This window comes from Amblyomma americanum, chromosome 5, assembly GCF_052857255.1.
Source record: "Amblyomma americanum isolate KBUSLIRL-KWMA chromosome 5, ASM5285725v1, whole genome shotgun sequence".
Classification (NCBI taxonomy): domain Eukaryota; kingdom Metazoa; phylum Arthropoda; class Arachnida; order Ixodida; family Ixodidae; genus Amblyomma; species Amblyomma americanum.
In genome coordinates this window covers 76,105,162-76,128,085 of record NC_135501.1, presented here as the reverse complement: position 1 = coordinate 76,128,085, position 22,924 = coordinate 76,105,162, and the positions used below count along the sequence as shown (strand labels likewise).

The 22,924-nt window shown below is 46.5% G+C and overlaps 1 protein-coding gene across 1 annotated transcript; it reads left to right on the top strand.

The window, feature by feature from the left end:
• Window positions 1–15,827: 15,827 nt before the first annotated feature.
• LOC144133977 (cytochrome P450 3A8-like) lies at window positions 15,828–22,600 on the top strand. The gene is made up of 4 exons (XM_077667012.1): window positions 15,828–16,004; window positions 17,370–17,559; window positions 20,462–20,670; window positions 21,911–22,600. Exons 1-4 carry the CDS (start codon window positions 15,828–15,830, stop codon window positions 22,598–22,600), a joined length of 1,266 nt encoding a protein of 421 aa, XP_077523138.1.
• The last annotated feature ends 324 nt before the right edge of the window (window positions 22,601–22,924 follow it).

Below are 22,924 nucleotides of genomic sequence, written 5' to 3'. Positions count from 1 at the left end.
GCTCGCGCTCCCTTTCTGCTGTTGAGTTCGGCGAATTTGGACATTGGGAGGATTCCATGAAAACCACCGCGAAGGTGAATGAGCCCTCTGGAAGAAACGTGGCTGCAGGAATGTCGAAAGCGGCGACGATAGTGGCGTCCCCACGTGTTCGAACAGGTCATCAGACGACGAAGTACAAGATCAGTGTTGTCCTCTTTAGTCACGCTGGGGTTGAACAATTGCCCGAGAGCTGCGCCTTCGACAGAGGTTCCACGTTCCGGTCATCAGACGGCGAAGTACAAGATCTTTCAACCCCTGCTGGGAGACAGCCCGCATTCCTGTGTCACGCAGGCGCCTTCCTGTTCCACATGGGCGCAGTCCGGACCCACGTGCACGCCAACCTGGAGGCCGCGTAGACGACAACGTGACCGGGTCCTGTTCCCTTTCCCTCGACCGAGCTGCGAGAGAACATCAGGGCCGCCCTGCCGTGGGTGGTACCATCAGTGCCATCGTTTGATTGGAAATCATTCTTCGAACTGTATTCCCCAGCTAGGGATCTGGGGAATACGAAGAGTATTTAACGAGCTGCTGGTTTGGTAGCAGAAGAGAGCCCCTCTCTTGAGAGATACTTTTTGCTGGGAGAGACTCCCGACTGCTAAAAAGCTCCCTTTACTGAGAGGCACTCTCAGTTGCCCTTACTTGTACATTATGTAAATAGTCTGTATAATGTTTTCCAAGGTTCCTTCCTCCGATCGTCCTCGTCTCTTCTCCGGTCAAGTCACGTTACCTGAATTCCAACAATATTAGGACAAGAGCGACAAGTAACAAGCAGAATGCAAGCGGAGCGCAACGCGTTTGGCAGCCACTCTGAGGTAAAAATTAATGGCTTACAAACATTCTTCAGTAACAATATATAGATAGCTTTAACCTGTCAGTGCTATCTTATACGGGAAGCCAACTTGGAAAATAACTTAAGGGCTTGAATTTCGGGGTGGCGCGGATAAGGCTGAGTAATGGAAAATAAACACGCGGACGTTATGAGACAGGCAGAAGTCAGCAATGGCTAATGAGAGACAGAAGACCGGCTTCACGATATCAGAGTGAAAATAAAGAACAACTGCACAATAATAGTAGAAGTATTGTGAAGAAAACCGGTCTGCTTACTGGGCAACTGCCCCGAGTAAAGTGCGCGCACAAAGCCTGCACTTCCAGGCGAATGTTCTCGCTACCCACCTATGACGTAGTCGTACTCCTCGTAAAGCTTGCGCGTGTCGTAGCTCAAACGTGTCGGACTGAAGTCGCGTTGGAGTAGGGGTAACACGGATGCGATCAGGAATAACCTCCACTTCGGTACAAGAAACACAGCGTACGGCGGAAGCGCCATTGCTAAGCTTGCGCGTCGAAGACTACCACGAACGAAAAAGAGACCATGCCAAGGCCGACACGTCGAGCCAACAATGCACTCAGATGGACAAGAAATACTTCATTGGTCTTTCCCACAGGAAACAAAAGAACGCCGCTATGAGGTGAACAGAAGAGATTCGGCATTGTTACATTATTCTGTTCCCAGCACAGATGTGACGCTTTCATGACATTTCTCTTTCTCGCTTTCTTCATCTACCATCGTTAGAGGCTTTAGTGGTGAATGCATGGATCCTGGAGTAAACTCTGTGACCTCGTAGTGGCAGCTCAAGGAAAGGATAATTCGTCGCGTGCTTCGCAAACAGTGCTTCTAATTAAATGATGGTTTTCTTTTCAAGGCGTGCATTATTCAAGCCAATAACGTATTTTCTCTGTGAAATCTAATTTTTTTCTCTGTGTATCTGTGTGCATAACATTTTTACTGCGAACTCTCCTTTCAACAGATTGTAGCAAGGCTTGCTATGCAGCCGCTTAGTTTAGAAAAGGAGGCTTCAGGACGCAGTTATTTTCCTGTACACATTTCGGCCTTGACTCGGATGCAGCTTAAGTCTGCAATGAAGCTCCGCCCACATTCAGGACCGCCGAACAAAATTTTCCCAGGACAAAAATGTAGTCCATAGATAAACTTTTCTTGTTACCAAACCAAGATGCTAATCACAATAAAAAAAATTATTAGGTCTAGAATTTTGACACCCGGCTTGTTAAATATAATCAAACAAAAAGCTGGTTGCGTCTGTTGCAGTGCTTCGCCAGCGGAGTAATACAGGACGCCGCGGACCGTGGGCCCAGTTTTAACAACTGCTTTTTTTAAGTTGCCACCTATTAAAATCTCTCGAGCTAGCTGCGTTTCCTCAATTCTACACTAGTGACTGTGATCATTGTGCGGACGGTTGTACACTTCGCTGACAACCCTGCGTCCTCCCCAAATTGTAACTTTTGGCACTTTGAGGGAAACAGGAGAACTCACTAAGACGTTCGATTCGGCGCTCAAGAAATAAGTTCCACTAATAACTTCGCTTATGTGGTCCGTCGGCCACTCACACGGGAACAGGCGGCTTTCTTTAAGGTAACCGAGACGCCGTCTTGGATGTCTATAGTTGAAGCATCCGCTTCGAATTGGCGAAGCCTACCATTCTGTAAATAGAAAACACGAAATTACGAAAAAACAGGACCTCTGAGTTTCGTCACTAGTATAAGTATTTCCAGCAGACTTTTTCTTACGCAGGTGTTTCTTCACAACGGTTAGCTTGTCCTCGTCCGACTAGCCAGCGCTGCAGATATCGTCCATCAGTTCTTGAGGCTGGGTGAGCGGTAGGCGGGGGGGGAGGGGTGGGGGGGGGGCAGGTAACACTTGCTCGCGATCATGCATAAACATAACCGTTTGGAAAAGCTTACCTCTCGAGAATACTGCCTTGAGTCAGGTGCTTAGCAACATTAGGGCTGAAACCTCCTGCACTGATACAGTGCCCATTGCAATCTTCTGTTAAGGGTGAAGTCACCCATTGCAGCCACTGTCGCGCCAGTCGTATTCCGGTAAGGCGAAATGCAAAATCAGCTCGTTGCGGTGCGATGGCCGCGAACAGAACAAAAATCACGTGGTTGAAATGGTGACTTCTGTATGCTGGTCAGGGTCTAGTATCTTGTATCCTGTCGATATTCCAAGCACGCTACTTCGTAGATGTGTTCAAGCAGTGGCCAAGTTGCTTCTTATTTCCTGCATTGTGGTAGGCGAAAGTATCGAGTGAATGAAAGACAGCCCAAATCGTGCCCATTTGTAAAGAAGGTTACTGCTTTGGCATCAAAACCATCGCCGCATATCATTAATTCCTCCTGCTGCAAATTGATGGAGCGTGTTATCACCGCTCACATTCACAAATTATTAGAGCACAACTTGGTCCTCACAAATTACCAACATGGTTTCCAGAAAGGCCACCGTACAGTGACACAGTTGTTATCTAGAGCTACTCTTTCGCCTCCGTACACGATAGCACTTAACCTCCACATTTCTCCTCCATATGTGAGTAGCCATGATATACAGCTGTTATATACTTGTCTCTTGAGGGATATTTGTAACCTGCTATTCATGATCTGAGAGAACCTGCACTAGCGCTCCACCCCATTCTTATTCTTTTAGTTATTTCACTGTCGAGATCCGGATCGGCGGTCACTACGTGCCCTAAGTAGACGTTTTCTCATACCACTTCCAGCACCTCGTTACCAGTTGTGAACTACTGTTTCGTTCCAAGACTGTTGAATATTATTTTGGTTTTCTCCGTATGGTTTGGATTGCTTTTTTACACCCACAGTACTGCTCTGCATGTCGAACTCAGTGATCATATTGCCGCGAATCTTTGCAGTCTTTGTTCGACACTGTGTTCACCACCAATTTCACCACTACGTGACCATATTTTGCTGTTCATCTCCTTGGTGGCTTAGCAATCATTGTCATGAGTGAATAGCCGATTACTAAGGTATTCTTCGTTAACCCTTATCTCCAACTGTTCCCAATGCAGGCCTCTGAATACCTCCTGTAAACAGTGGGTGAATAGTATTCGTGAGATCGTATCTCCCTGCCTGACACACTTTCTTGCTGGAATTTGGTTGGAGACTTTATGGAGGACTATCTTAGCAGTGCATCCGCTATAGATATCATGCAGTATTTTTACTTAAGGCTCTTCTACATCCTGATTCCGCAACGCCTTAATGGCTGCTGAAGCTTTGACTGAGACGAATGCTTTCTCGTAATCAATGAAGGCTATATATAGGGATTGGTTAAACTCTGCGCATTTCTCTAAACCTACCCGTATGCGCCTATGGGATCCGTATACAGTCTAACATAACGAAGCTCGACAGAATACAAATAAAAGCAGTTAGGCTTTCATGTTCAAAATTTATAGCCACTCACTCCCCGTCAGAGCTGATACACACTCACGGTATTGAACAACTACATTTGGGAAAGCGAAATTCTCGTTTTGATTTTATTTAATTACTTCTTAATAATAAACTCAGATTTCACTCTTCGTCCTACATCTATCCTACGAGACATTGTATCAATTAAAGCTTCATTAACACTGCATTTTAACCCGACCGATTTGTCAGTTTTGTTTTGTTTTTTCAAGCATCATAACCGACTAGCCCGCCGCGGTGGCTCTGTGGTTATGGCGCTCAGCTGCTGGTCCGAAAGACGCAGGTTGTATGCCATCCGCGGCAGTCGCATTTCGATGAAGACGCAATGCTAGAAGACCGTATACTGCGGGATATCAGCAAACGTTAAAGGACCCCGGGTGATCGAAATTATTCGCAGCCCTCCACTACGGCGTCCCTCATAGCCTAAGCTGCTTCGGGACGATAAACCCCATAAACCAAACTAAGCCAGAGCCGACTGTAACTCATTACCCAAACTTTATCAACCCCAAAAAATCTAGCCTATGTCCCTCAGCCCTGTTTCATGTTGGTATACTGTTTTTCTTGCTGTGTATTGTACTGGTATAATATTGTTGATATACAGCTGTTTTTTCTTGCTGTGATTTTGCGTTTATGAATGTGCCCTCCCTCGTTGGACCTAACCATGGCCTGCAGTATGTACACCCTTCCCATTTTTTTTTAACATGAACGCGCGACCGTCGACTTCCCGGCGCTGCTGTGCCGGAAGAAGGAGAGGAGAAAGCGTGCGAGGCGAGGGCATGCCCACAATTCATGCTGCTGGAGTAAGCTTCGTCTGCTAGGCTGTTCTTATTCGCGCGATGCAACCCCTGCCCATCTTCTGCTTTTAAGCATCGGAGCTCCAAGAAGCTGCGAGCAATTTTTTATATGCGCTGCTTATAACGTGGGTGATTCTGAAAAGAGCATACGTTTGGGAACAGCCTAGCATGCCCAAGAGACCACTTGCAATCCTTACTTATAAAAAACTGTTTGAAGAGGACCTTCGATGTTGCCGCGTTAATTTCGTTAAAGCAAAAGCTATCGAGACGCTACCCGCAAGTGCAACCGGGGCCCAGTGTAGTGATTAGAACGCCATGCGTTCGCACCAGCCCAGAGCCACAAACACGCAGCAGATAGAAAACGAAACAAACGATCTCAGAACTCGGCCGCAAAACGTGCTTCGCAGGGGTTGCTTCACACGAAACAGAACAGCCAAGCAGACGACGCTAGAAACTGCGGCATGATCTACGCGTATGCTCGTTCCCTCTCCCGATTTCCGCTCTGATTCACTTCGGCATCGCTGCACCTGGCAGCTGACACTCGCGCGTTCATGTTAAAAAATTAGAAGGGTGCACAAAAACAAATAAGTAAGTAAACATAAACAACAGAAATTAATTAAAATGTGCGACATCATATCGATACTTGAGGGTTCACATTTTTCACTAAAATATCATGTAAGCACACATTGATCACATAACCGCTAAGACAAGTCGTACGCTGCGATGCATTCGGCGGAATTCTCCACTGGAAGCATCATCGCTTAAAATATTCATTTGCAGAGTTACACACATTCATAGCTTGAATACGCATCATCAGTTTGGGCACAGGGCACATCACCCTCTTACAGTCCCCTGGAGGGAGGGAATAAATATTTATTTCTAAAAAAAGGACCGGAGCGGATTGTGGGTGGGAGCCTGAGTCCAAGGGTTCCAGTGGCTTCCGCCGACGCTTTGGCGATGGCGACTAGCGCCTCCTGGTCTTTCAGGGTGCCGCTGGCCAGTGTCACCTCCCACTGCTCCAGCGCCGCGTTGCGCGCCATTAAGTGGTTCGGTTTAGCTTAGAAGCAATATAAGACCACTCAGCCCGATTCATCATAAACAATTACCAAGGAATTGTCAGTGTAACTAACATGAAAGCGTTCCTACGCATCTCGCTGTTATCTGCCTGCAGCAAAGTGTCTCGCCTGCATCTCTTTCATAGAATATGTTATCACAACTAATATTTGCTTTCTCTTTGGGCTCCACCGCCACTATACGTTTCATTTCGCCTTTACTACCGCCGACAAGTTAACATTCCGGCTCCCCCCCCCCCAACAATGTCACCCATTCATACTCATCGCTTCGTCAAACCAGCAAAGGTTAGAATAAATTACCCGCATCAGTGATTAAAATAACTGGCGCTGAAAACTTTAAAATGGCTGTTTAATGATTTATTTTAGAGCTTATTGTAACGAATGACATGTTATGCGCGATTACTTTGTTGATCTTTGCTGTGCGATGTTTGCTGCGAATGTTTTCTTTATTTGTGTCTTGTATTTATTAGACGCGTTCAATTTTATTTCACTCAATTGCCTTTGTTTTTCCCCTCCCCTCTCTTATGTATTACGACATTGAGGGTGTAGTGAATGTATAAAGAAAGAAAGAAAAGCTAGAAAAAGATAAAGCAGGAGACGCTATGTGCAGGCTTCCAGACCTCTGTCATTGGCAGCGAGTAGGCACGTAATGAAGAAGGGGGGTGGGGGGTGGCTCCTTCGCATTCAACAATTCAATCGGCATATGAGACTATGCAGTAAAAGCGCCCGTGTTGTCTTTTCTTGTTGTCGTGTTGTCATCTTGAACGGTATTTAACATCTAAAGCTGTAGTCTGACATTTATCGTGTCAGAGTTACCCGTACACTCTATATATACACAAACGAGCGTGTATGAGAGTAAAAAGAGAGTAGCTGTCATCTATCGCACTCTTTTTTAGGGGCAGGGTATGCTGCCCAAATCCTAGGCAGATTTCGATCCCTAGATACACGGAATGCTTACTCTTGGAAGCGGAGGCATATTGCCACCCCAAAGCATACTAACAGGACGCTAATAGCAATGCGAAAGAGGATTTTAAACGCAGCAGCGGAGATCATGAGGTTAGCAAATAAATGAGGCTGAAACCTCGATGAAAATCTTTGGAACCGCTAGAGCTTCGCATGTTTTGAAGAGGAAATCTGTTTCCGTGGTCAACCGTTAGTGTTCCGCGTTATTACTGATGGAAATCTACCCCAGGCCTTGGGTAGCATACCCTCCCCCCCCCCCCCCCCCCAAAAAAAAGGGAGCGCGCTAGAGGGCAGGTTACTCCCCTTTGAATCTCGTATAGGCTTATTTTAGTTTAGAGTTAAGGTATCTACGAAAACGTGATGACATCCCCCTTCCCCCTCGTCTAAGTGTGAGGCTCGTGCGCACCCGTGATCACAGGACCACACCCTCCACAAACCCCTAACACTCCGGCTTCGTGTAGCCTTTATCACCTTTTGGTGGGACGCGCATGCCGCAGACAGATGGTCCGAGACGCCCATTGAACGCCGGGCGTAACTGGGAAGGGAGAGCCATCAAGCATGCCATGCGTGCCACATAAGAAGCATGGCCCAAGAGCTCTGCCCGCAAACACGCTCTCATGGACACTGTCAAACACTGTCATAGAGAAACATTGACCACGCGTATGCCATGCTCTACGAAACAAGGAACACTAAGAGACCGCAGTATCACCTGTCTGCGCTGGTGACGCTGCCTACTTGACTCATAGCACAGCTCGAAGTAGGAGAGCACTCGTTCTACAAAAGACATAGAGTGTTCGCATCTGCGTAGGGGTTAGAAGTAGTTTTAAGGAAAGGGGTGGTAGCAGTCTCGCACTTGGTGGGCACCTGGGCCATGCCATGGAAGGAAGAAATGAGGGAAAAGGGAAAGGGACGCAGATTTATAAACTGTTCGAGTCACTAATAAAATTAGACAACGTTTAGGCCAGTTATCGTTAATATCGAGATTTAAGCTACAAGCGTTTCTCAATCTTCCCCATGTGTTAATGGACGGCGCAGGATTTTTTCGGACGAGCTAGATGCTGCTTCCGCACTAGGTGCCCCTCTGAGCCTGATTAGCACCTGTCATGCATCTCACGCTCTAGTGCATGTTTCCCTGTGGGTTTCTACCGTGACAGAACGTCAATCTACTATGGTAAATTGTCGGAAAATGGCTCAAGACTGCTGTTTCTGCAATAAAATATGACTCATAATTTTCAGTTCACAATTTAATAATTCCCAACAGGAACTCGTGAAGAATAGCAGCCTAGAGAGAAATTAGCTAAACGTGCCTTGATGCGTCTTCTTGCATCCAGAATAATTTGTCATAGTCGGAGAAAACTAAGAAAGCGGCAAAAGCCTTCAAAAAATGCTCTGCTACAAAATGTATTGATTTATTATCATGATTGCACAGCCGTCAGCATTTCACCGACGAATAGCAGTTGTAGAGTGTCCGCTCTCACAAGTATTTACTAAGGCTGCAGTTATTACTAGCAATATTAAAATTCTTCGTTACACGCGTCATGTCCCCACTAAGCCTCAATAGTTAAAACGGCATCTTCGCCAACAGGAATAGTACATGTTAACAAAGAAACAGCAATTCATATGTGAAAGAAGGCTGCTCGTAGCGGCTGTTCAGCAAAAAGAAAACAGAGGAGCGTTGGCCGAGTAGAAAAGTGCATTTCATTACTGTTGAAGGTGATTCTCGGGAATTTATTGCTCGTAGCTGTTGGCATCTGAGGGTGCAGTGTAGAACCGAGGAGGGTGAGAGACGGCTTCGGGCAGTGCACTTTTGCGATAGTGTTAAGTGGCTGAATCAAAGCACGATTGTGAACAAGGCAACCATAGGGCAGCCGAAACGTCTTTTCATCACCTTTCTTTTAGGCAGCGCCATCTGCTTTCGTCATGTACCATCCCGACCAGACAGGATTCCATCTGACCATTGATTTCAAGCATATTCTCCAGGCGTTCGGCCCACCCAAAGATAGCAAACAAGGCTCCCGTAGGGGAGCGAAACATATTTTTATTTCTTTTAGTCGCCACCTACTTTCGTCACACACTTGGACAGCAGCCAATAAAAAGGCGTGGAACTGATCTTGTTGATTGCGTTCACCTGCGCCGGAAAACAACTCAGCGGAGGCAAAAACAACAACTGCGCTCGACAGTCGACGTGTTGAGAATGTTCGCCGCTCTCGGCTGCGCTCAGTATAATGGTTACGAACAACTTTCGCAGTAACGAGCGAGAAGCATCGATAACAATCTCCAAAGGCGTAGAACTTGCTCACAGTTGCAATCTTTCCAGACGAGTCTGCCCGCTTGTGGAGCAATAAACAAAACAAAGCTTGTGCTGGACGCCTTGCGCAAGGAAGAATAAGCACTAAATACGTTTGCGGCTGCCTCGCCATCTAAAGCTTTTTCCGGCTCGTCGTGCCAGTTTCGGAGAAGGCTTGCGCCGAACAGTGCGCTGCAAGCATTCGTAGAGAAGGCCGGTCTCTCGCGTGGTGCTCGCACTGGCGACTTCGTACAGAGACAGCTTCATTGTACTAGGCGCCTTCGATGTGAAATGTGCGATTTTCCGGCAGTTAATTGGTTGTAATTAACATCTCCTGCCAATGACCCTGGAACTGCTCCTTTCCTCCAGCCTTGAACTTGACCACTCCTTGATAATGCTCTGAGCTACCCTTGCAAATTGAGGCGGGCACTTCAGAACGGCTATTAGATGAATGCTCATATTTGAATCTCCCGCATTTCCGCCGGTCGTGTTTCCGTGGCGAGCGTACTTGACGTGTCGTTAGGCTTAATATTGAGGGCTAATCGGTATCCATTTTTTTAAACCGAAGCCATATAGTCCCAAGAACTACTTGGTGCGGGCGAAATGACATCCCGAGAATGCCTAACGGGCCATTCGTTTTACCGCGCTAGACGTAAGAGCAACGCGCCTCTAAAACGGCATAGGCGTGTGAAGGCTGCACCTCTAGAAGGCTTCCACCAACCTGAACCTACTAGAAGCCGAAGTTTAAGCGGAACAAAGAAACGACGGCAAAATTAAAATTGAAGAGGTGTGCGCAGGCGTTTAATGTAAAAGCAAAACGTACAACCAAAACTGTAAGGGCAGGTTTGGGGCCCATCAGATTTGTTCTCTTTTTGCCGCTTCTCGGAACGAGCGAACGGGGGTGGTTCCGTCGAGAAGCGGGCGGCTCTCGATTCGCCGAGCGTCGCCATATTCCACGCCGCGAAACGGACAACCTGGGGACGGTTAACGGTAAACCTCACTAGACTAGCAAAGCATCTCCCTGTGTTTCGTGTTCTACGCTCGGTCTATATTTACCGCGAGAGTGCATTATTCATGCGACCTACCCCTGCATTACCGTTTGTTTCTTAGCAACGTAGCATTTGTCAATGTAGAAGCCCTGGGCGAGTTGGTATGTACTCGTTCTAAAAACAGCGCAAACAAGACAGGGACGACGGAAGGAAACGACAGCACCAGCGCTGACTTACAACTGAACTTTATTGAGCAAAACGTGCATAATATATAGAAAGGAAGTGGCAGATGTAATCAGAAGCAGTCGATGTCATAAGTTGTAAATGGTCATAAAAGCGATAAAAAACGTAAAAGGTTGGTAAGGAGAAAACAAGATTAAATCTCACAAGAGATGGTAAGGGTGACAAAAGCAAAGTGGTTGACTACGTGGCGAATACTGTCACATGGTGTAAAGAGCGATTGAAACGATAAAATACATCAATAAGAAATCAATTAGATGAATTCTAACAAGTGGATGGCGTTGAAGGTGGCAAGGTTTTGCTGACGACTGCAGTAACCTTAACATTAAAATGGCTAAAAAGTAGACATGATTGAATTTGGCATGCGTGAACAATTAACAAACTCCTCTAGGAAGGCAACTTCACTCCCCTTAAGAGGTTTTGACATGTTACGTACGCACTGAGGCATGTACTTACATAAAGTAATCAAAAGCACACAACCTCACAAATTTATCTATTCTTTTCTTTCTCGAAAAGAAGCACCTGAAAAGATGGAAAACATCTCCAGTCGTGTTAACCCTTCTCCCGAGACAGCAAGAACACGCAGGACCAATCATTAAAAACAATTCGTCCCATGTGATAAGGAAGTGATTTATTCAATCCCCTTAACATGCGGTGACAAATACATTGGACAGAAGGGCAGATGCATTAATGACCGGCTGCGTGGACATCACAAAGATGTGCAAAAAGGGGAAAAGGGACATATAGAAGTCCATATAGAAAACTGCAGCGCCTATCAACCAGAATTCGAGCACTATAAAGTCACGGGACGCCACGCTGATCAACTAACTAGGAAAGTTATTGACGCCGTTAACATAAAAACGAATATATGCACCTGTGTCAATGCGCCGTCTGTACTTTTATCAGACAAGGAAATGACGTTCCTGTCGAGAAAGAAAAGAAAAAAAGATAAATTTGCGTGGTTGTATGTTTTTGATTACTTTATGTAATGGTGCCAGTGTGTACGTAACATGTCAAAACCGTTGGAAGGGAGTTAACTTGCCTTTCTAGAAGAATTGGTTAATTGTTCGCGCATGTCAAATTCAGTCGTGTCTTCTTTCTAGTAATTTTAATGTTAAGGTTATTGCAGTTGTCAGCACAACCTTGTCTCCTTCATATGCCATCCACGTGCTAGATTTTATCGAATAGATTTTTATTGATGTATTGTATCGTTTTAATGGCTCTCTACACCTTGTGGCCTCATTCGCCACGTAGTCAACCACTTTGCTTTTGCCACCCTTACCATCTCTTTTGAGATTTCGTTTTTTTTTATCCTTACCACCCTTTTACGTTTTATCCATTTTATGGCCATTTCACCCTATGACGTCGAATGCTTCTGATTATATCTGCCAATTCCTTCCTATATATTTTGCACGTTTTGCTCAATAAAGTTCATTTGCAAGTCACCGCTCGTGTTCTCGCTTCCTTCTGACGTCCTTGTCTTGTCTGCGCTCTTTTTAGAATAAGAATCGTAGTATTTGCCCGCCAAGGACGAGTGCGATTTAAATATCATTTTACCGAAAGAACTACTGAATGATAATGTTCATGCGTGTATGTTTCGCGCATGTTTCTTTTACTTGAATTAAGAGGTGCTCCCTGACTCAATAACGGAGAAAACTCGATTCTCCAAAAAAAAATTCTTTTAATCAAAGGGTAGCCTCAGGCCGTGATGGCAGCCAACTTTCCTTACGGGTCGTCCTGTTTCAGATGCTCGGAGTAGCGTGGGCAAGAAGACATGCGCATTGACTGTAGTTCAGCAAATTCATGAACATTTGCCGCTTTTAAGCGACAAATGCTACAAAACAACACGCAGAAGGAGGCTCAGATTTTCTAATAGCTGCAGGAGAAGACATTTCGCAGGACTATCTTGAGACCATATATTCTAGAACGATGCGATGCCATTAGAAATTTCGCTCGATGACTCCGTTTAGGCTTTTTCTCTAATTAATGCGTTTGCTCTAATCGGAGGCTTCGCACTCGCAGACAAAATTGCTGTAGAAGGTAGAGGCGGGGCAGGGAGGTGAGTCGTGGCTGGAGGTGAGTGGTTTGATCAGCATACTAATCAGGCGGATGCGGTGGGGAGGTGGCTGTTGGGTGGAGCTTCATAAAGACAGCTGCCTTTCCCACTGCGTATTTCAATGCAATTTCGCCGTCGCTTTTTTTTTGCGCTAAAGCGTAGGGTTCTGCTGGGAGTAGGACTTGTGGAGGGTGGGAATAGGTGGCTTGCTGGTCATTGGAGCTTCTGGAGGTTAGAGGCTTCACTCGCCTGCGCTTCACGCACAGAAAATTTCCTCTCATAACGCCTGCATTTCCGACAGGTGTCAATCTCACTGCATCGCTGTAAAAGTTCCTGGAATATACACTTTCGGTATTACCGAGGAAATTTTCAGTTACAGCTTTGAATGCCTCTGTATTCAGAACGTTTCATTATATATACGCATGCATGGTGCAAAACAATAAACACAAAAGCCTGGCGTCGTTTAGTCGCGCTTTTTGTAACCTTTTTGCTCGTAGACTAACACACTCTATCTGGTTAACTCGTGACAATATCTCGACGTAGTGGAGTTCAAGCACGGCACTGCAATACCGGCCTTTCTTACTTTTAAACTTGCTGAAGAAACGACGAACAACCGTTTAGCCGAACATGGACGATAAATCTAACGAAGTTCGTTAGGCCTTATTTTTAACCCCAAACCCCCCCCCCCCCCCTTTCTTTCGGGTCACATTCCTTAAATTTTATATCTAAGCCGGCTATCTTCCAACCACTTTGCTACATCACCCGCTGAAAAAAATGTTTTACACATGTAGACTGTAAATGAGTAGTCATCCACATAATGGTAGGCCCTCAAGAACAAGCAACTCGAATTCTGAGCCGTTTTTCTGTCCAGAAACCTCAAGAAAATGCTGCTACGAGCAGGAGCAACCCTGGAACTTATGCACATGTCTGCTCCCAGCATGAAATACGATGTTGCCGTGACCAATTCTAGCGGACCTGAGATAAAATGCAACAATTTCTAGAAACGCGACAAAAACAAGAAGCGCACGTTTCAATGAAACTCCTTACATTATTGTCTCTAGTTGTGCAGGACTTTTACTCAACTAATTAATTCATTGTGCGCCATGGAATTGGTAGAAAAAAGTATGCAGGTATAACGAGGGCGATTAAAAAAATAGAGGTGTAGGGTGAAGCATGGTCCACAGTTTGCTCGCTGTAGTCGGAATCGTGTATAAGTTACCTCTCTCTTGTCGTATGACGATATGGTGTCGCAATCTGCTGCTGAAATCACATGCGAACTCTACAAAATTTTGATTATTTCTGCAACCAATCTGCCCGCGGTCGCAAACATCGCAAGCGTGGTCGTGCTGTTGTTTTCAGAAAAAAACTACCTTGTTCCGCCTCCGTGGTAATGAGAGATAGTAGAAGCGTTTTTTACCTTCATACCCGAGAAACATGTGTGAGCAATCCATTCATCAACTTGAGTGCAAAAAAAAACTTTTCAGCGATGTCTCTGCGACAGGGTTTCCCGCCAGAAATATGCATGTGTCGCGTGAGTAAAGCGAGTGATGCTTTTGTGTGTGCTTCTTTTCCTCGTACGCCGTTACACTCCTTTTTAACCTCAGATACTCCGATATAGAGGGAGTCAAAAGTGGCCGTTCGAATGAGCTCCCCGTACCAACAAAAGGGCAATTGAATCTTTACCTGTTTTTGATGAGGCGAATGAGATATGCTGTTTTCTTGTTTACTATGAAAGAAAGAAGAAAAACTTGGGCCAGGCTATCCTGCAAGTTGTGCGAGGTTCGTTCCCTCATGGTTATTGATGTCTAATTACAGGTTCCCGTACTAAAGCTCGGCCGTGCATGTTGTTATGCAAGAAACATTCGAGGCTACCGCTGGCGTTCAGCCAGGCTTGCGGCACCATTAGGCATGCGTTGGATCTTGCATGCATCAGGGGAAAACAGGTTTCGAAATTCTTACAATCCAAGGAGGAGATCATTTTTCTCAGTGAGCGCTGGACCTCGAACAGTAAATGTGCAATAGCATCTTACCTGACTGCCACGTCGTTACAGATGATCGGCTAGCAAATTCTGCAAGGATAACCGTCTCTGCACACGGACACGCATGTTCGCAGCGCCTGTTTGCAAGCCCTGTAACGCATGTTCTGCAACGCGAGCTCTGTAAGGTATGTACTACTTTTGCATGCATCTTTTTAGCGGCGCGCCACTTTTTAGCGGCGCGCACCGTAACCAGCGCAGGAAGGAGCATCGCAGCTTTCCGTTTCCGAGAGTATAAAACATGTATCTCTCCTACTAGTCATCTGTATGACAGAAATATTTGAGGCTAACTCAAAGACATACTGGAATGAGGACGATGCGGCTTGCTAGGCTTTGGTTTGTTTTATGCAGGTTAACCTCCAAAACTGACTCAGGTTATGTGGGACGCCGCTGTGCAGGGCTGCGGTCACGTTCTGCCGCCTCGGATTTTTCAGCACAGTACACGGGCCTCTGGTATTTCGCCTCCACCAAATGCGACAGCCGTGGCCGCAATCGAACCGGCGTCTTTCGGATCAGCAGCCGAGCGCCATAACCACTGAGGCACTGCGGCGGTGGCTCATGCGGTTGCTCATGGCTCATGAGCTTGCTATGGACAAGAAAATAATCGATGTAACGTTAAGACAAAGGAAGCGAGAAGAATGTCTGCGGGGATAAACGCAAGGCAAAGATATCGCAGCTGAAATCAAGAAAAAGGCATGCTGGACAGGGCATACAATGCAAAGGGAAGATAACTGATGGCCGCTTGAGGCTACGCAAGGGTTTCCAATAAAAACCAAACGTGTCAGGGGAATGAGATTATTGGAAGAGATACAATAAGGGTCGCTTTCCCGTAGTGGACGCAGTTCAGCTGATGATGATAATGATTAGTTCTGCACAGGAGCAAGGCACCAGTCAATGGGATGCACTGTCCTGCGTCGTGTTTGAGGAGCGCCACAAAACTTGCACCTGAATGAGTAGAAAGTGCTCAGTGATCTTTGCTCATCAATGCTTAGTGTTGCGAATGCTCTCAAACTCCAATCGCCCATTCTAGGCCCAGAGAATGTAAACAGAAAACTTCCTGTTGCAGGATTTAACCGGGAACATGGCGCAATTGGCGGATATCTTCATCAGCGTTGCGGCGGTGTTGGCAGTCACCATCGTGCTCTTCCTATTCAGACGTCGCCGCATGCTGCGCTTCTTCAAGAACTTTGGCATTCCAGGGCCGAAGCCTGAGTTCATTTGGGGAAACATGAAGCAAATGGCATGTAACCGGATTGCGGTACGGAAAGAGGCTTTGCACATGCAGCATTTTCAAAAAGTTAGCAGTGGCTTAGCTCTGCTATGCCAGGATATACGTAGCGTGAGCTACGCTGAGCCGCTGAGCAGCAATTTTGCTCTCCTCCTCTATGCCTATACCACACTGGCAAATGCCCTGCTATATGTATAACCCCACTGATACCTCTGCGCATGCGCAAAAAATGATAGGTGCTATCAAGCGGCTTGGGCGCAGCGTCAGACTTGGCTACTGCACAACGGAGACGCACAGCTGTGTACGCGCTGGCGCCAGTGCTGTCTGCCGCGGCTATGGTGGTGGCGGTGGTGTTTGGTGTTATGAAGGGGGGGGGGGGGGGGGGGGGGGGGGGTTACTGGTCCCGATATATGTGGGCCCTTTGGGTGTCACTATTGGGGTCTAGGGGAGGGGAGGGGGGGCTGTGAAGTCACTCCTCTGGAATGCGCAAACCGGCGAGGCGCGCGCGGCGGCGGCTCCGGAGCGCCAGCTGTGCGCCGTACGACGCCACTGCTCTTGGCGCATGCGCAGCACAGCTCTCCAGGAGCCACGCGAAACTGCTCAACCTCGGTCAGTGTAGCTCACGCTACAAAATGCACTCAGGGTTATCGATGCTGCCTCTAGGCCATGAAGTGAGACTCGTTCCTCTCCATTACCATTCCGTATCGCTAGAAGGAATCGGGAGGTTTCGTTGTCCCCACTCCAGGGTGTAGCAGTACCAGCAGTGCTAAAAGCACCCGAATTGCGCGGCAACGATCAAAGCTGGTTGCCAGTGCATTTTTGAAAAGTGCTTCCTCCATACCGACATTGTGCGGAAAAATCTACCACTCATCTTCTTACAGTCATTTTGAGCGGTGTTCCTCGTTCCGTTGTAATGCAATGTCTGTGACGATTTTGTTCAAGCCCAATTATAGACCGAGTATACCCTGACGAGAGATTTTTCTGTAAATGGACTGTCACTGTGCTCTGAGGCCAGAGCCATCGCGTCGATGTGCACGCCATTCGTGCATCGTAGCTTAGCGTCATAGGCCACAGGCATAGGTTCTTCTTTTTGTTAGCACAACTACCATAGGTACATAAGAAATATCGGCATTTTTGGTTTTATTTCCAAAGTTTACCTCGTAAGGCAGTGTACAATATGAGCTATTTTCGATATTGCGTGCACCAGCCCCCCCCCCCCCTTTCGTTCCTAGTTCTGCCCCGTCAGTGTCCTTCCTTTGGGATCATTTGTGGAAGGAGTACAACCACAGCGTACTCGCAGCAAGTGGACACTAGGCACCGCATTAGGTGCGCTGTATTGTGCACCCCTATACTGCATTCGATTCAAGCCTGCCTTCAATGCTCTTTGCGGTGCAGACGCTCACGGAGTGGAAGAAGCAGTATGGAACGCTGTTCGGCATCTACTTTGGCAGTGATCCCTTCTTGGTCATCACGGACCCGGATATGGTGCACGACTGTTTTGTCAAGCAAGCAGCTATATTTCAAGATAGACCCAAAGGCCTTGTCGACGCGGAGCCTTTTAAAAGTAGCCTGCTTCAACATAATGGTAAGCCCTATGAAATTTGGAATACAGTTATGATGCGTTATACTTCCTGAAGATGTCTCCCATTCCACTTAAGGGTCCTTTTAGGTTTATGGGGGTTTAACGTCTTAAGGCGACTGAGGCTATTAGGGGCGCCGGAGTGAAGGGTTCCGTAAATTTCTGCCACTTCGGGTTCTTTAACGTGCACTCACATCGCACTGAACACGGGCCTCGAGAATTTCGCCTCCATCGAAATTTGACCTCCCAGCCAGGATCAAACCCGCGTCTTTCGGGTCAGCAGCCGAGCGCCATAACTACTAAGCCACCGCGACGGCTTCGGTTTGAGTAGTGTTTTGGGGGAGAACTTCTGAGGTGAGAAAAACTGGCACTGACATTGACCATTTCCCGCAAATTATTCGAATGGAGTAAATGTGCTTTGGATACCTAAATATTCTGAGAATGCATGTAATGCTTAAGACAAAGTTACAAACTTAATACCATAAAATTAATGCTTGAACATACCGCGCTAGTGAAAGCAGGATATACAGAACTTGTTTCCGCAGTGGAATGCAAATATTCTGGCATCGAACTGCCTGATGTAAGAAATATAACTATGCTTTGATACTTGCAAATATAAGTTAATGTCACTTAACTGCAAAACCCTGAGTTCAAAAGGTCAGAGGGCTAACGTTCAAAAGGTCACAGCCCGTAATCAGTACGACGTAATAAAAAAAAAAGACATTTGAGCTGCCTTTTTTGCCTACTTACGCGCACCCTTCGAGATCGAATTGTTTCGATCTACCCTGATTTGCAAAGGGGTCGAGGAAAGAAGGATGCTAAGAAGAGGAGGAAAGGAGGAAAAAAAACTGCCGGACTTTTCGCATTACCTCGGGGCTTTTGCCGTAAGCGCCCACACGCCTCATGTGATGGCACAGTGCCGAGATTTCCACCTCGTTCACCCGAATACGCCTTGCGCTCAACGGAATATTAGAAACTTCTTAGCCAGCGCGAGCTGCTTATTTGCGGCACAGTTTGCCGGCGCCAGCGGAGACGGCCTCTCAACCTTACGCACGCCCTCAAAGCGCTTCGAGGGAGAAAAATGACCAACGCTTCGGAGATAAAGAAATTCCCCGCACGTTTGCCTTTATCCTAATGAAAATCTCCACGACTGCTGATGTGGGGCGAAATCCTGATACAAGCCGGAATGTATAGCAGCTCTGTCTGGGAGGTTTTGGGTGCGTAGATTTTGTGACGCCATATTCGCATCATCGGGGCAAAAATGTTTAGTGAATTCCTTTAGCTGAAAGTGTTGGACCACATAAAACCGAGTGCTGTAACGATTCTTGCTGTGTATAGCCGCCGTTTAGGGTAGGGGCATGAGAATAGGTTAGCGCATGTGTGTAGTGTAGGCGTGAAGGGGTAGGGGTGCAGGGTAGAGTAGGGCAGTATAGGGGAGTGTAGGCGCGCAGTAGCTGCGTGAAGGGGTAGGGGTGTGGGAGTAAAGCAGAGTATGCAGAGCAGGTGTGACTAATGGTCATGCACACAGTCACGATTACGCACGCTCACGGTTGGCCCTCACGTGAGTCCGGGCGGCCACCATATGTATGAATTGACTATTCATGACGCGGGACAAATCAGCGTGGCGCGTTGCCATGACGTTACATATGACGTAACTACTTCCTCAAATATCAGCGTGGCGCTCTGCACATGTGATTTTTTTTCGTCGTCGCTCGAAATAAAGGAAATGTGGCCTTAATAGCGGTCTCTTTAAAGTGTCGGCCACAAAAATTAATAGCAGCCCAGCTGCCACATTCGTGCTATAAAAAGGGAGACTAAAGTTTGTCACTGATGCCATTCTTTCAAGGCCGTGGAAGCATTCTTCATTGCGCCGACAAGCTAGAGGAATCCCCTTACGTGTCCCCCACAGAAACGCCAAGCTCGGGCGCCTCACTAATGATTAAACAGAATGACGCGAGTCGCCTGAAGCAGGGGAACAATGTTGTTCGAGCGCTCAGACCGACGTTCTGAACCATCACCTCCATACCGCGTTCGATAACGTACAGCCTGGCTTCTCTGCCCATTTTCAGACGCACAGAGACGATAGCTGTTACCATGTGACCGGAAGAAAACCACAGCTTCTAGAACCGGCGTTAATCGATGAACCGGCATGGCATAGACGGAAGCACTTGACAAAAGTTGCAATGTGCGGCCGACAAAGCCGCTCCACGCTGCTGCTACTTCCGCGTCGGTGCTCGATCTCTGCTTTAGGGCGCGTTGGCGGCGCGTCGAGGCAACACAAACGCAATGGCTGGACAACGTCCTCCCGAACAGAGACTCATAGACCACAGCACTGTGTCGCTCTTGCCCACTCCCTTTGCCGCCTGCCTCTCTCATCTCCGGGGTACTGACGAACCAAGAGATATTTCACGAATATGTTGATCACTGTTAAAAATAGAACCAGGCAAATGTTGGAATAACAGCCGTTTAATCCTGAGAGACACATCTATCAACGCGAGAATGCTCATCAAGTTGCGCAGCAATGTACAGGCAATGCAAGTGCACAAATGAGCACGCTCGAAAACACAGACGCTAGCAATATTTCTGGTCAAATGTTTACGAGAATCCCCCAAGGTGGAGTAAATTTGAAATAAGGGGACAATTACTCAGTGGCATCCAGCCAAGCGCAGCCATACGGCTAAAAATTAAATCTCAATTGCTAGAGCGACTGCTCCGGTGTAGCGGCGGTCCCGGGTTTGAACCCTGAATCAGGAAAAAATTTTCTTTAACTACAAAGTTTCTGAGAAAGCTGTGTAGCTTTGCTTTGTAGCCGCATGGCTGCGCTTGAGTGGATGTCACTGAGTAATTATTCCCTTATTAGCAACATTTCTGTTTGCTCACCTGCACCTTCTTATATCCGTAATTTCAGGCAGCTCATGGAAGAGCGTGCGGTCGCCGTTGAACTATGCCTTTAACTCAAGCGTTATTAAGGAGCTCTCTGCAGCTGCGAATGTCTGCTGCTCAAGGTTTGTGGACACGGCGGCAAGGATAAGTCGCACCCATGGACGCGTGGAAGTTTTCGAGAGTGCCTTGGGCCTGGCGTTCGACTTCATCATGAATGCGGTATTGGCGCAGGAGGTGGGCTTCGAAACCGCTTGTATGTATGCGCCATTGTGGCAACAAAGCAGGTTCCGTGCCGCTTTTGCTATACCTATAGGATACCTAGGACACTTACAAAATCTTTCACAGCCTATATTCTACTAACCTTTCCTCGTATCGTATGGATTCAAAGACGGACCAAGTAGGTTTATTATTTGCACTGAAGAGTGCAAAACGTGTTCTAAAGCATGCACGAAAGAAACAAGCTAACTATACCTGACATTCAGTTACAAGGCAGCTCAAGGCTGCGGACAGAGATAGGGGTAGAAAAATTTATTTATTTATTTATTTATCTAGTTATGTAGTGAGTTGGTTAGATTTTAGTTATTTATTTAGTAAATAAATGATTTGTTAGCCAGTTATTTGTTTCATTAGTTAGTTAGTTAGTTAGTTAGTTAGCTAGCTAGTTAGTTAGTTAGTTAGTTAGTTAGTTAGTTAGTTAGTTAGTTAGTTAGTTAGTTAGTTAGTTAGTTAGTTAGTTAGTTAGTTAGTTAGTTAGTTAGTTAGTTAGTTAGTTAGTTAGTTAGTTAGTTAGTTAGTTAGTTAGTTAGTTAGTTAGTTAGTTAGTTAGTTAGTTAGTTAGTTAGTTAGTTAGTTAGTTAGTTAGTTAGTTAGTTAGTTAGTTAGTTAGTTAGTTAGTTAGTTAGTTAGTTAGTTAGTTAGTTAGTTAGTTAGTTAGTTAGTTAGTTAGTTAGTTAGTTAGTTAGTTGAAATATCTGTACCGGCCGAAGCCATTATTGTAGACGCGAAAGAATAAATACTTGCTTGAGGCCGAAATATAAAAAAAGAATGAAGAATATTTAATGTCATAAAAAAATAAGCGAACTCATGAATTGCAACCAAAATGGAAACCGCGCAAGCCGTTCTACATTCAACAACAGAGCCCAAAACGACACTTCAGATTGGCATTCAATCATTATTTTACAGTTGATTCCATTGGTTGATGGTGTAAGAAAATAAGTTAGATAAAATAAGTTTTCGCATCTTTAATTAATACCTCAAGCAAGTATGCAAAGACATGGATAACTCAGCCATTGAAGTGGCTTTCTCAGAGCCCGGAGTACGCACCCTTCTTACGTGGTCCTATCCGTTCACGAGGCATTCCAGAGCTTTCAAGGATGTCGTGAACCTTGTACGGAATACAACAGAGATTCGCCGCTCCGGGAACTGTAAGACGAAGTGCAGCATACTGCAGGTCCTTCTGGACGCGAACGCAAAGTGCTTCAGCGACGTCCACCAGAGGTCTGCGAAGCGCGTGAGGCACCTGGACGACCGGTACATCTTCTCTAACGCTGCCATTTTCCTACTAGCTGGCTTTGAGACTACGGCTAGCGCACTATCCTTTTTGCTGTACCTTTTGGCGAGCCATCCGAGCGAACAAAACGAAATCATGAACGAGCTTGAAGACCTTTTCCCTGAGAAGGTGGGACAGGACCTCAGCTTTGAGGACCTGCGCCAGCTTAAGAGACTGGACTTGATTATACTTGAAGGCCTTCGTATGTACCCGCCTGTAGCAGTGGTCGTAACCAGGAAGTGTTCACAGGACACGACCACCTGTGGGCGATTCATTCCTGCCGGCGTCAGCATCCTGGCTGTACCCTGGCTTATCCACCACGACCCCGATCTTTGGCCTGATCCAGAGCAGTTCCGCCCCGAGCGGTTTGCTGAAGAAAACCGCGAACGCATACGCAGCGGAATGTACGTACCGTTCGGACTAGGACGGAGGGTGCGCATAGGGGAGAAGCTCGCGCTGCTCTTAGTCAAGTGCGCGCTCGTTAAAGTTCTTCAAGATTTCCGGCTGACGCTGTGTGATGAAGTGGCCAGCCCTCTTGCTGTGTCCGATCGCGGCTTGGCACTGATTCCCGAAGGACTACGGATCCGGCTCGAGCGCCGCGTGCGAGACCCTTAGTAAAATGTCTCAAGTAAAAGATTTCCGCGTGTATATATGGCTTCAGACCCCAGAAATGAATGGACGCAACAACTAACTAACCAGTATTGGAAGAAATGTTTCGGTAAGTTAGGAAAACAGCTTATGTATCAATAATTAAACCAGATAGGTCGTGCGCAGTCTTCTGATGTATTCCATATGAGAATTCTCGAGTCAAATTAAGTAAAAGATTTGTAAATGTCGAAAAGAAATTAACTTTGCGACAAAAAAAACTACACGGGACCTATAAGAGCCCACTTATATACCTCAGAATAATTGGTTTTGGTTTTAGGGGAAAGGAAATGG

Bases quoted from the DNA above. Each gene is read 5' to 3' on its own strand.
- LOC144133977 (XM_077667012.1), top strand. From the start codon at position 15,828: ATGGCGCAATTGGCGGATATCTTCATCAGCGTTGCGGCGGTGTTGGCA. The intron at 16,005-17,369 runs GTACGGAAAGAG...TTTGCGGTGCAG, and splicing joins TGGCATGTAACCGGATTGCG to ACGCTCACGGAGTGGAAGAA. The intron at 20,671-21,910 runs GTGGGCTTCGAA...GCGAACGCAAAG, and splicing joins ATGCGGTATTGGCGCAGGAG to TGCTTCAGCGACGTCCACCA.